At 36.9% G+C, this 12,824-nt stretch overlaps 1 protein-coding gene across 1 annotated transcript in view; it reads right to left on the reverse strand.

The window, feature by feature from the left end:
* Positions 1 to 12,824, reverse strand: part of EYS (EGF-like photoreceptor maintenance factor) — a 454,013-nt gene that overhangs the window by 183,466 nt on the left and 257,723 nt on the right. The window contains exon 17 of the mRNA XM_023922426.2: positions 7,372 to 7,601. Coding sequence (XP_023778194.2) covers positions 7,372 to 7,601 — 230 coding nt within the window. The remainder of the gene's footprint in view (positions 1 to 7,371; positions 7,602 to 12,824) is intronic.

Below are 12,824 nucleotides of genomic sequence, written 5' to 3' on the forward strand. Positions count from 1 at the left end.
AGTGATTCAAAAGCCAAATGCTTGAAATGGCAAAATTCACAGGTCTGGTCTATGGGGAGACAAAGATTTTTCTATTGCTTTTATCAATTGTTTTTTCCAGAAATGCTCATTCATGCAAATCCTTATAGCAAAAAATATCTAATTTTTAATAAAATCCAATAAAAAATAAACAACTTTAAGCAACACTTAAAACCAATGTGTCTTTTAAATGGCTCTTGACTGGATGTGAATAGCTGTGAATAAAAGACAGAGGACGTACTAGCAAACTGACAACTCTATAAATTTTTCTATAATTATAAACTTTCTACACCCTAATCTCTCAAAGCAACTTATGCTCAATAGGCTCCATAATCTATTTCACGGAACAGACTCATGAAATATATATCACATCTCTATTAAATAAGAAAACCCTACAGCTCTACAGTATAGCATATAGCTGTATATTATATGCTATAGCAGTAGCCCCTGCAGCTGTTCTGGAGCTCATTGGTTGTGGGTTGCAATAATGGCAGTTGCAATAAATAACTTTACAGACACTGGGCCAGCAGTTTCAAGAGTTTGTTGGTGCTTTGAAGAACTCTTTCCACATTTCAACAAGCTTTTTCTCATTATCCTCCCCCTTGGTATAGTTAAGGTGTGTCTTAAACTTTCATTTAATCACATATTTAGTCTTAACAATCATAAAAAACTGTCACATCCCTTTACAATTTCATTAAGTCCTCTGGAGGGATTTAGGATGTAGGTTGATTTTAAGTAGTAATCTTACATGAATGACCAAACAAGTAACAGAATGGAGGGATCCTAATTCTGGGTCTGATGTAGTAGAATACCAGCATCCTGAACATAAATCCCATGAATCAGAGATGTTCATTACACTCTTAAAATTAAATACATGTAAAGCTTACATGCTTCACTGAATCTGAGAAATAATACCTAAATTAGATTAAAATGAAATATTTAGTGGTATGAAAGCTCGTCCTGACACTTGTTTCTGAAGTGGCAAGATTTTACAAAAATATTCAGGAGAGCATAAGAAGGATTAGTCTAAAATTGCTTCACCTCTTCTTGTGAACTCAGTTTCTTTTCCCTCAAAATCCTGTTTTCCGTTGATTTCAAAAACACTTCAGAAAATTAACCCACATTAAAATAAACTGATAGAACAAAATGCCATTGGATTGGAGATATTTTAGACATCTTGAAAAAGTCTCCATATTTTTGTGAACTAGGAAGGAAAAAAGCAAGGACCATATGCTAAGTCCAGGTGACTGTGAAGCTAATATGATTACTCACACACACAGGGTATTAGAAAATTTTAACAAGTTACACTTCACAAGGTTTATGTTGCCTGATATCAAAGTAAAAAAATATATCCTCAAGTGAAAGTGCAGAGAAGAAAATTAATTTATATAATTCCTTTTTGCATTGCTCATCTAAATAATATTTCTGTTGAATTACATTGAATGGAAAAACTGTGGGAATGGCTAGCTATTTCCAATGAAAATTGCTATAATCTTGACTAGTGTATCAAATCTAGTATACCAAGGTAACTACTGGCTAAATCCTTGATTGTTCTTAACTAGCCTACTGTGCTTTTAATTTTCAACTCCATCCCCTAAATAAACCCACAAGTCTGAAGGGAAAACTTAGTGCATTTTTTCAAATCTAGTCCAAAAACTAGAGAGTTCATTTGAAAGCTATACATACACAAATACAAATTGTGGGACATCAATAGGTATCTCACCGAGTCTAGACATAAACTGAGGTTAATGCAATCAAATTAATGACTGCAGGAATTTATAGATATCTCTAAACACATTGTTTTTTTCCTGCTCACAGAGCCTTACAAGGTAAGAATCATTTTGAAGGACAAAATGAGTGAAAGAACCCTTGAGCCCTGGAAAAACAGAGCTTTTGGGGTAACCACATGCCATTATTTCTTTCTGGGTACCTCAGACGGAAACCTGAATGTTAATTCCTCAATGTCTTTATATCAGTTTTACTGGCTCACTTTTCTCTTTGATGGAAAATGTAACAGACTTGTTCTAAATCATACATACACAGTATAAATTTTATTGAGGAGATAAATAGTTCTACAAGAGACATGAAATGGTTCTAAATATGGCTGAAATAACAGAAATTGGACCAACTACATTTCTTTTCAAAGCCAAAGACATAAATACAAAATCCCCTAGACTTGGCTGAGATGAATTATGGCAGTCAATGTCACACGTTAGAAATGTTAAGTTAGGAGCAACATCTAGAAAAGCATCTATAAAAGTAACTTCTAATGTTCAGGGTGATATTATCAAGTATTTCTCAACAAATCAGGAATTCAACAAGGGTATCCTGGGGAACAAATGTAGCAAAGTCTTTAGTGTGACTGTTCCAACCGAAATGCCTGCAACAGCCTTCCATTTTACTGCTATTTTTGCAGCTTTGTCAAAGGAGTTGACCTTTAAGTAATGTACAGAATATACACAGGCAACATATCAAATTAAACAGATTTCCTGGGTTTAACACATGACATTTAAATACTCTTTTTATTGAACAATTTATAAAACTTTTACGGAATACTAAAAATTTTGGAGACTTTAAAAATGTTAATCTCATAATTAACAGTCAAGGATGTACTATCTTCACACATGCAAGACACTGATATTCCAAACCTATTGCTATGAACTTTCCAGTAATACACCACCATCTGCTTTTATGTTAAAGCAGAACCATTGCAGCTTTTTTCCACTCATGAGGGAATTTTACAATGAAGCAGATAACACAGCTTAGCTAATAAAGAAAGAATGATACATTTAATGTTAAAGTCAAAAAGCTTATTTATACAGAAATGAAAAAGAAAAATGGATTGGGCAGAGTACTTTATATATACTTTATAGTATTATATAAAGTATATTTATATATACTTTATATATATGTGCACTTTATATATACTTTATAGTATTCCCTGTTTATAAAATCCTCCCTTTCTATTGGATGAAAGCAGTCATGTAGCACTCACCACTGATTAATGAAGATTAATTTTACATGACAAACATATCTTTTATACTGCATTTTAATGAAGGTTTAAAATACATCTTGCACTAACTTCTAATTTCCATTTAATTTGGTAATTTGTATTAAAAAAAAAAATAAAAGGAAAACAGAAATACTGAAAGCAGTATTAAAGGGAGAAGAAGCCTCACACAGATGGTTGCCCTTCCATGCTCTATACTAAATCCCCACTTTGGCCCTGTGGTTTGTAACCAGTGTTGATAACTTCAGATTGAATTTGGTAAATCACCAATTTGTATGTATATTATTCTACTTCCTTAGAAAAATGGAGATAGACTTCCATTTTCCAAAACTGTCATTTAGAGATATTTCAGAGGTATCTGTTCAGAGTAAGTATGCTGTGTATTTAGATAAACTTCCTTGACCTAATATATCCATATGGACAATTATGACTTGAATGTATTTCTTGTAAGGGCAGAACAACCTGCTGGAGGTTACTAGCCAAGGAATGATTGAATAAAAACAAGAAATTGCATTTAATTATACGTATCAAGTTAAAACAGATAACTGATAATGACATTCACTTGCTCTCTCTCTAGAGAGCATTCTTATACACTGTAAGAAAAATAGTTACTAACAAACTAGGTGATCTTACTGTACCTATTAAATCAAAAATTTCACTCATTCTATGTAGTGGTGTATTTTGTTAATATACTGTTTATAGATGGCTTGTCCCAGTCATTCTCCCCAACCCTGAAGGGGAATGGTTATAACCCAGGTTATCTCCTCCTTTTCCAAAATGCCACTCATCCCTATTTTCCAGAAAATTCAGTGTCAATCTCCCCCTTTTATCAATCATCCTAAACTCCTGGCTGCCCACATTGTGTGCCCCACCCCTGATTCCAGACCCTTCCCTGTCTATCATTGTAAACCCTTCCCTTTGTTCTGGACCCTTCCCTGTCAATCCCCTTATCCTCGAGACCCCATTGGCCTGTGTGACCTGCCCTCTCCTCCCCTCGTATCCATTGGCCCTGGAAAAGTACTCCCCTCCCTTTACTCCACCCTCATGGATTCCCCATTGGTTGGGTGTGTGTATCCGCCCCGCTGTTCTGAGTTATATTTAATCCCATGCCATTGCAGTGCTCAGGGCCTTTTGGTCCCTGGTCCCTTCTGGCGAATGAAGCGTCTGGATTTCACACCAAAGGCCCCTCTTTTTTTTTATTCTGGTCCTGGGTACAATCTTATCTTTGCAAACTGTAGAGCACTGTGCCCTAGCCCATGGTTCCTGAGTAAGCTGCACTCCAGATTGCCTTGCTTTCTGGAGCAGCCCACTCTTGTTGCAGTGCCCAGAGCTGGCTGGACAGGAAAGTCTGATGCTGAGACAATTCTAGTGAAGCCAAGATATCCACAGAGGCTTAGTATGTGACACCCATATGTACTGTTAATATGCCAGGTAAGTGTATGATGAGTTTCTTGCTGAAATTTAGTTGATGGTAGGTACAAGGCAGATCACAAAGATGATTAATGAAAATATATCACAGAATTGTAGAGGTATACATAGTAGCATGTTTAAGACAGATCACAGCTATCTTTAACCAGTCAAGAGAAAATTTCCTTGACTGTAATATAGTGTCTATATTGTATACATGATAATTTATTGTCTCCATTGGGAGGTCTATGGTAAATAATTATAAAATTATTGCAGGTGCTCTTATCTCCTGTAATTATGAGCTCGCTCTAGATATCTTGATAGAACAGATCTCTGAATTTCAAAGGCTTATAATCACAGTTCAGTTGGACAAATTCTGGTTTCATTAGACTAAATTATCAATCTCATTGCAGATTTAAGATTAAATAAAATCGCTCCATGCTGCAGTTTTCAGTTACTAAATACAGGATCCATCAAGTCACATTCTGATCTATATAAAGATGCAGTGTGACAGCATGAGCTCTGGGATGTGGCTGCCCCAGTGAGCTCCCAGCTGATGAACATGTCAGATACAGCAGCCCTGGATGACCCTGGAGCACTAACAAAAAGGAAGAGGCTGTTCCCTGTATTGAACAGGGGGTTTCAGAGGGTAAAAACAGAGCTCTGTGAAAAGAAAACTTAATTCATCTTCTCCACACAAAAAAGAAAAAGAAATGTTATTCTTCCAGTACTATTAGACAATCTACATGGAAATATTAATCACTCTTAATATCTTAACCTCATGTAAGCTGTGGGAAAGCAAAAGGCATCTCTTCCAGTATTAGGAAAAAATTAAAAAGATACCTCGTGGAAACTGGGTGTTTGACTACCAAAAAGGTGGTACAAATATACAGCTCAGGTTATGTTCTCCAAAGGAGCTGCTAGTTTCAGGGTTTATTTAAAGATTCTATTCTGTTTTATTGAATGGAATGGTTACTGGTGTACCTTATGTAGAGTCGCTCTTAACCATCAGAAGAGATTTGGTTACAACTGCAACTTAGTGTGCATCCCCTGCATTTAATTTGCTCTTGGGGTGGTCATGATTCAGTCATATTTTCACACATGATTTTTGAAACAGGATCACAGAAAGAGAGAAGGGATCTCCTTCATTTATGTGACTAAGATAAAATTCCGTGGAAGAAAAATTTCCTTGGAAGTGTAGTTGGCATGCAACTCTTTCCAATGTACAAACTCTTCTGGCCTGCATTGGTTAAGCTTCAAAGGAGAAAATGGCTTAGAATGCTGCATTTTTGAATGACCAACATAAAAATAGATTTTTCAGTCAATGGCACAGAAGGTACTTTCCCCAAAGTCTGTGGCACATGGAAGTACTCATCTCAGATAATATTCTTCAAACACAGATTATGTCAGTTATCATTAAAAACACCAAACCGTAGTAGGCCCCTGGAGACCAACAGATCAGCTGGAAGGTCAGAAGAAGGCAGCAATCAGACACTGGTGGAATGAACCAGTAGGTCCCACAGAGTGGTTATGCACACATTCTGATATGGCCTATTACCACAGGATGTCTGTCAAACTCCAGCTTAAATTGAACATTGCCTACTCCTGGCACAGCCCTTGCAAAAAGCCAGAACCTGCTCTCATCCAAAATGCCACAGATGATGCTGATAAAAAGGATGCATTCTTTGGAACACAGAAGGAAATTCTGGCACATAAAATGCATGTAAATAAATAAGAAACTTTCTGAAATGTTGCAAATACTTCATTGAAGAACTAACCAAATATTTTATGTTTTATGGAAACACTCTTTTAATTTCACTATTTCGTGTTGTAGTTTCCACAGCTGCAGTGTATTGTAAGCAAGTGCAAAGAGTATGCCCCAGATACTAAATATTTAGAAAATACAATGGGATTTAATTTTGACACTGAAAATTTACAAAGATATGATTTATTATAAACTTGAAAAGGCTACATGGTAAAATATTCTCTGATATCTTAGCACCACATGACTTTTTTTCTTTTTGAGCTGACAGCTTTCACATATAGTGAGTGCAATGACCTATTTTTAGACAGTAATACAAGGTGATGCTAGCTCAGATACACTGGCAGTCTGGCAAGGGCATTCTTAACTCTAGTTGCTTTTATTTCATACCATGGGAAGTTCATTAGGAGGTTGATACAGTTACATAAACATATTCTAGACATTTTTTTGGTTCTTTTCCTGTGCACCAGTGATGCCTTTTAGTGCTATGAGACTTATCTACTGAAATTCATAACCCACAGTACCTTAAAGGCTAAAAGAGTTTTTGAAGTCAGCTAAGAAATTTACTTTAAAAAAGTAAAATCAATAATGAAAAGCAATTACATTTACAAAACAGAAATATTGATCAGTTTGCCTTATAGCCTTAATTCATTTTACAAAGAAACCAAAATTACTAAAAGAATTATTTTTTATTCAAATTCTAATTAAAATATGTTCATGTGATTGATGTATGCTTTATGAGCTACAGGAGTAGAAGTATAAATGAGTTACAGAGTAAAGAAAAAGCCTTTTTCAACAAAGGATCTGACACAGTGATGGAAAAAATCCAATCTGTAGAAATGGAAAGCATAATCTTTTGAGAAAGTCAACTTTCTTCTGTCCCAGAAATAATACACTGAAAAACATACATTAAAACTGTGCACAACAGTGCAGTGTTTTTTTTATTAACTCAAATTGCAGCTCTTAGGAGTGTGCCTGACCAATATCACCTAATTTACACTGCAAATAAGTATTATCCAAATTACCTCAATGAATTTGCTCCTCAGTTAACCAAAAGTAACTGGGATGAAGAGCAGAGAAATATGACAATCAATACCTCTTCCCCCTTTTCATCTCCAAAGCAGAATAAGACTTTTTTTTCATAACTAATAAAGATCAAAATGATCACTATTACCTTTTTCACAGAATCGACCGGTGAAGTGTAGTGGGCAGTCACACTGGAACGAGGTGGCCCCGGTAGGCAGAGAGAGAGGATGACAAGTGCCTCCATTATGGCACAGTCCTTCCTGGCACACAGATGGTGGTGCAGGGGAAATCTGAGAGGGCACACCAGGGTCAGGCAAGCGAGGCACATCAGAAGAAACCACGGGGAATGCTGTTGATAGATGTGTGGGTACAGGGATTCTGAAAGGAGAGAGAAAACATATTAAAGAAAAAAAATAAAAAAATTGAGCTGCAATTTTGTTACTACGCTTAAGCTTCAATTGATATTACTTCGGTTTTTTTAAATAGAAATTCAGACTATACTTAAGAAAATATGAATATATAAGAGATTCCAAAATCAAGACCCATCCTGAAAATTTGCAAAACAACAGAGAAGGTACTTTTTCCTGTGAGGGAGCAAGGAATAGCCTTCATGCAAGTAGCACAGTCTTTATGTGCTCTTAGAATTAATTTTCAGTGGATGTCAACAATGGTTGATAAATAGAGGCTTCACTTATTAAATAACTCATTGCTTGAAGTTACCAAAACTTGTAAGGCAATTCTATAAGAGACTTCCATAGAAGTAGATCAAGCATGCATATCAGAAGGGAAAAAGCTCTACTACAGAAACACAGTGTATTTTAATTCACAGAAATACTGGGGAGAAAGGGGAAAGGTGAAGAAAAAGAAAGAATTTCTTGGTTTAACATCATCTGTTTGCCAACTCTGTTTATTAACTTTATTATTATTAAAAAACTGCAGTTTTTTGTCTCTACCAAAGAGCCAAACTTGTGACCACGAAAACTCTGCAAATGTAAGGCTTCCAATTTACCGAGCACAACTAATACACAATCACACAAATTTACTGTGGTGAGGAAAAAGCAGAAGTAATCAAGAGTCCCAAGAAGATTCCTGACTATTTAATAAGCTTTATCAATTAAAAAATAGATTCTCACTGAATTTTGCATATGACATTGTTCTTTCATTTTCTGAAGTTCAAGAGGTACTATTTTTATCCCAGAAAGCAAGTCCTAATTCTGAATTCTAATTTGGAAACCAAAATCTAATTAACTAATCTTACTATTTACACCTCCTTAGTAATTTAAAATTTTGTGAATATTTCTCTTACGTTTTAATATTGTGCCAAAAAAAAAAAAAAGTGGTCTAGAGCACCTCTCCTACGAATACAGGTTGAGAGAGTGAGAGAGTTGTTGGGACTGTTTGGCCTGGAGAAGAGAAGGCTTTGGGGAGACCTAATTGTGACCTTCCAGTACCTGAAAGGGCCCACATGAAAGCTGGAGAGGGACTTTCCATAGGAGCATGTAGTGACAGAAGAAGGAGGGATGGCTTTAAGCTGAAGGAGGGTAGGTTTACATTAGATATTAGGAAAAAATTCCTTACTGTGGGGGTTGTGAGGCACTGAATTAGGCTGTCCAGAGAAGTTGTTGGTGCCTCAACCCTGGAAGTGTTCAATGCCAGTCTGGGATCTGAGTAACCTGATCAGGTGAATGGTGTGCCAGACTATGGCATTGGGGTTGGAACTACATAATCACTAAGATCCTTTCCATGGAAACCTGTGATTCTGTAAAAGGTAGATGAGGTTGAACTGAAATACCGCTAACATTTTGACCAAAATAAAGCATAGAGATTAAGTGCTTAATACAATGGTTTATAGGCACCACAGTTAGCAAAAGAGTATTTTTTGGCAATATGTTGAACATCAACAGTCAAATTCATACTTATTTTGGTGAAAATGATGGCATAAAGCTTCTTTAAAAAAACAAAAAGAAGCCCAGATATTGGCCCCTGCTGTGCCCTTCCCTTTCTCTTTGTCTCCTGTTCCTGCATCAGCTAAAACTTCTGCTTCACCATATTTTAGAATTGGGAGTACGCCTTAAAAAGGAGCATTGGAAAGTGATGATGCACCAGTAGATCGCAACTGCAGAAACAAGATAGGTGGGGATGCAATTCAGTACAACATTGCATTCACCGCTCCAAGCATCTGTCTAACTTCCTCTTAAGTCTAGCTTCCACATTTTTTCATACCCCATTTACCTGAAAACTGATTTTAATAATTTGCTTTTTTTGAATCTATCTTTTAGGACGTACTAACAAGATTCATAATATTCTGAGAAAAACTCCAGCCAACGTAACACATCGCAGGTAAGTAAGTTGTCAATGCCACTATTAAAAATCTGCTTCTCCAAATTATCAATACAGCAAAAAAAGGATACATACCCAGAGGCAGTTAGGAAAGAAAAGGAGGTGAGCAGAGGAAGGGGACAAATCATTCAGGGCAAAGTAAATATATAAGGGGACCCGAAGAAGAGCACAGTAACTGAGAAAGGAGTCGAGCCTGGGAAAGAACAAAAGGGACACAGGGCTTATGTGACAGTAGAGAGATGTGTAGCCATAATAGTAAGGAAAACATTAGAATGGGATACTTAAGCAGGGATGCAGTATGCATCCAAACCACAAAATAGCCAAAACACACACAGTGTGGTGCTTAGCAATGAGTATTTCAAGGCAGTGATCTGCTTTATGTGAGAGAAAAGCATCCAACAAAATGGCAGTCATCAAGTAATTTTTGTCTGAAAAGAAATCCTTAAAATATTTTTGAGGCTGAAGACTTACTAATAAAAGGCTCGACTTTAACTGCACTTTAAGAAAATAAGTGACTTACTGTTTATTTCTATTTAGATGAATTGAATAACAACATTTCCATTTCCATAAATACAACGAAAACAGCATAACTGCTGCATTTACAATAATACTTTACTCTAAGGGATATAACTCACATGAACTTCATGTAGGCTATTCATAGCAGCATTAAGGGTGCATTAATGTGTATTATCTTCTACCAGCAAGCACAGCAAATCTTCTATTTGCTAGCACAGCAAATTAAAAATGCTTAGTCACCTGCTGGGTTTATAATCTTTGATTAAAAGTAAATAGCCAAAAATCTTGATTTTGTCCCCAAGCATAACCTAAACATTGTAGAAATTCTGAACTAATAGTAGGTTTATGTAAAGATTTAGAAAACTACAGGAGAAATTTATTGGGAACAATTAATGGTATTTGTTGATTTTTCTGTTACTCCTGGAAAAAATAAATCAACAAAAACTACATAAAACCTGGGGAATTGACACAGTATAAACTAAGCTCTTACCATTAGCTATTAGAGAGATAATTTTTCTAATGACAGACAATCCTGTCTGACCACTGCAAAATTTACTCCTCTGAACCTGTTCACAGCTACTGTCAGGGGTAAAATGCTGAACAAGACAGAGAGCTGTCTGACTGGCAGGTGCATTCTTGTCTCTACTGAAAGCACTGATTTCCAGCTGTGGAAGTTACACATCCCCTTTCTGATGGCAAGCTACTGTTTTTCTCTTAAACAGAATCACAGCAGTGCGCTTTAAAGGAAATTTTATGAGCGCAAGTAATGCAGCCTTGCTTCATTTTTTGGTTGACATTCTAATCTGCAGAGAAGAAAAGAAAGGAAAGCTACTTGGTAGGCTGATTTCTCCCCGGTTCATTTGCTAATTTTTCACAGGATGTCAGCCTTTGCAGTGTTGTTCTGGATGTTTTGCTTCTAGATGGTGCCTGACTGTGTTTGTGCCAGCACTGCTTCCAGGCACCCCGCAGCTCCCTGCCTTGCCACAAAAGCAGGGCAGAGTTTGCTGGGGCTGGTTAGTGGGGCAAACATCTGCAGCTGCGCTCACAAGCCGTTCAAGCTGCTGCTGTGAATAAGCAATGACCTCAGCTCAATGAATTTTAGCTAAAACATTGTTTGAATGAAGAGCTGGGAAGCATTTAAAGTAAAATAGTAATTGAGGTGTTAAAAGTTTTGACGAAGTGTAACAAAAATATATCAAGCAAAACTTGATTCACTGTTACTCCACAACAAGACCACAATTTTATATTTGTTTTTTTTTCTTTTCAATTTCCCAGGCTGTTTCTGCCTCTCAGGTCAACTATGCGGATAAAGATCTTTTAACTTGCTGCAAGCATCAACACATTGTTTTTAATCTTAAAATGAGCTTAAAAAACTGAGTTTTAAAGGCCTGCAAGCTTGTGTTTCATAGCTGAGTGCATGTAAGCTTGAAGTGCTTGTCTAAACATAAACGTTAGTGCAATTTGAAGTCTTGTTTATTTTATATTACATTGTTTGCCACTCAAGGAGGTGTATGATGAACTGAATGGCTGGAAGATAGCATTTAGAGGTCATGTTGGATGTTATGTTATTAACCAAAGCACATACCCAAAACAGCTGTGCTTCCCTCTCCCGTACACTCTCTATTCAGTGAGAGGATGGAACTATCAGTGTGTGGAATCAGAGGCACTGCAGCTTATAAAGCCACCAGCACCTCTGGGGTGCCCTGCTCTGCAGTGACCTGGCAGTGGGGGGCTCAGCCTGACAGGGGCTTACCTGTGTGCTGCCAGTTCAGCCCCTGCAGCAGGGCACTGACCCTGCCATGAGAGTTGTCAGCCTGAAGGAAGGAAGGCTCCAGGGAATCTGATTTGTTTGTGTGGATACGTGAGTGGGGAGGGAAGGGGAAGGGATGGAAACAGATACTTCTTGCTGGTGGCCGGGACATACAGCAATGGCCACAAAATGAAATGCAAGAAATTCTACCTGAAGGAGTTTTTTTGGGTTTTTTTTTCAGGGTGATCTATCTCTATAATGGACTTCAAACTGAGACCTGCAAAGGGAGCAGATTTCCCCCAAGTAATTCATTATCAGGCTGATGGCAGATGTGTCTACAGAAGCACTCTGACATTTCCCATGAAGCAGGTTGGTGAGACAAGCAATGGCACGGGAGTCCCTGTGATATGATAACATCTCCAATGCCTGTATCTTCTGGTACTTATGCACTTAACATTTTATTACTGGAGTAATGGATTTAGCCTTATCTGATATGAGTGGGATAAGTCAGTTTGTATTTTTATCTTGTCAATAAAGTAGTTTCTGCTGGGAAGCAACTGCTTTTATTTGCAGTTTTCTCCCATGGAAAAGTGTGCATCTGCCATTTTTCTTAGGTTGTGACAGAATATTGTTTTAAGTGAATGTTTTAGAATTTGGAGCCAAAAGGAAGATTTTTCAAGAGCATAAGAAGGCATGGTATAATATAATTTGAAAGTTTATGAAACTGAAAACAATTGCACTTCATAGAAATGTTGGTTTAAACAGGAATAAATATGTAGTACCTTGAATGCAATTTGGCAAGAATTAATAAAGCCTTTTACAGGCTGTTTATTTCACTGTTCACGACCATGTCAAGCAGAGTACTTTAAATGACATCTCACTGATTTCAGTGAATCCACAGAGCAGTATATCTGTGCACTTACCCTCCCGGAGACACCATTTACATCACTCAACACAGTAATTGTGAAAACAATTCAAGAACTTATCAGATATGG

This window comes from Cyanistes caeruleus, chromosome 2 (assembly GCF_971803275.1).
Source record: "Cyanistes caeruleus chromosome 2, bCyaCae1.hap1.1, whole genome shotgun sequence".
Classification (NCBI taxonomy): Eukaryota; Metazoa; Chordata; class Aves; order Passeriformes; family Paridae; genus Cyanistes; species Cyanistes caeruleus.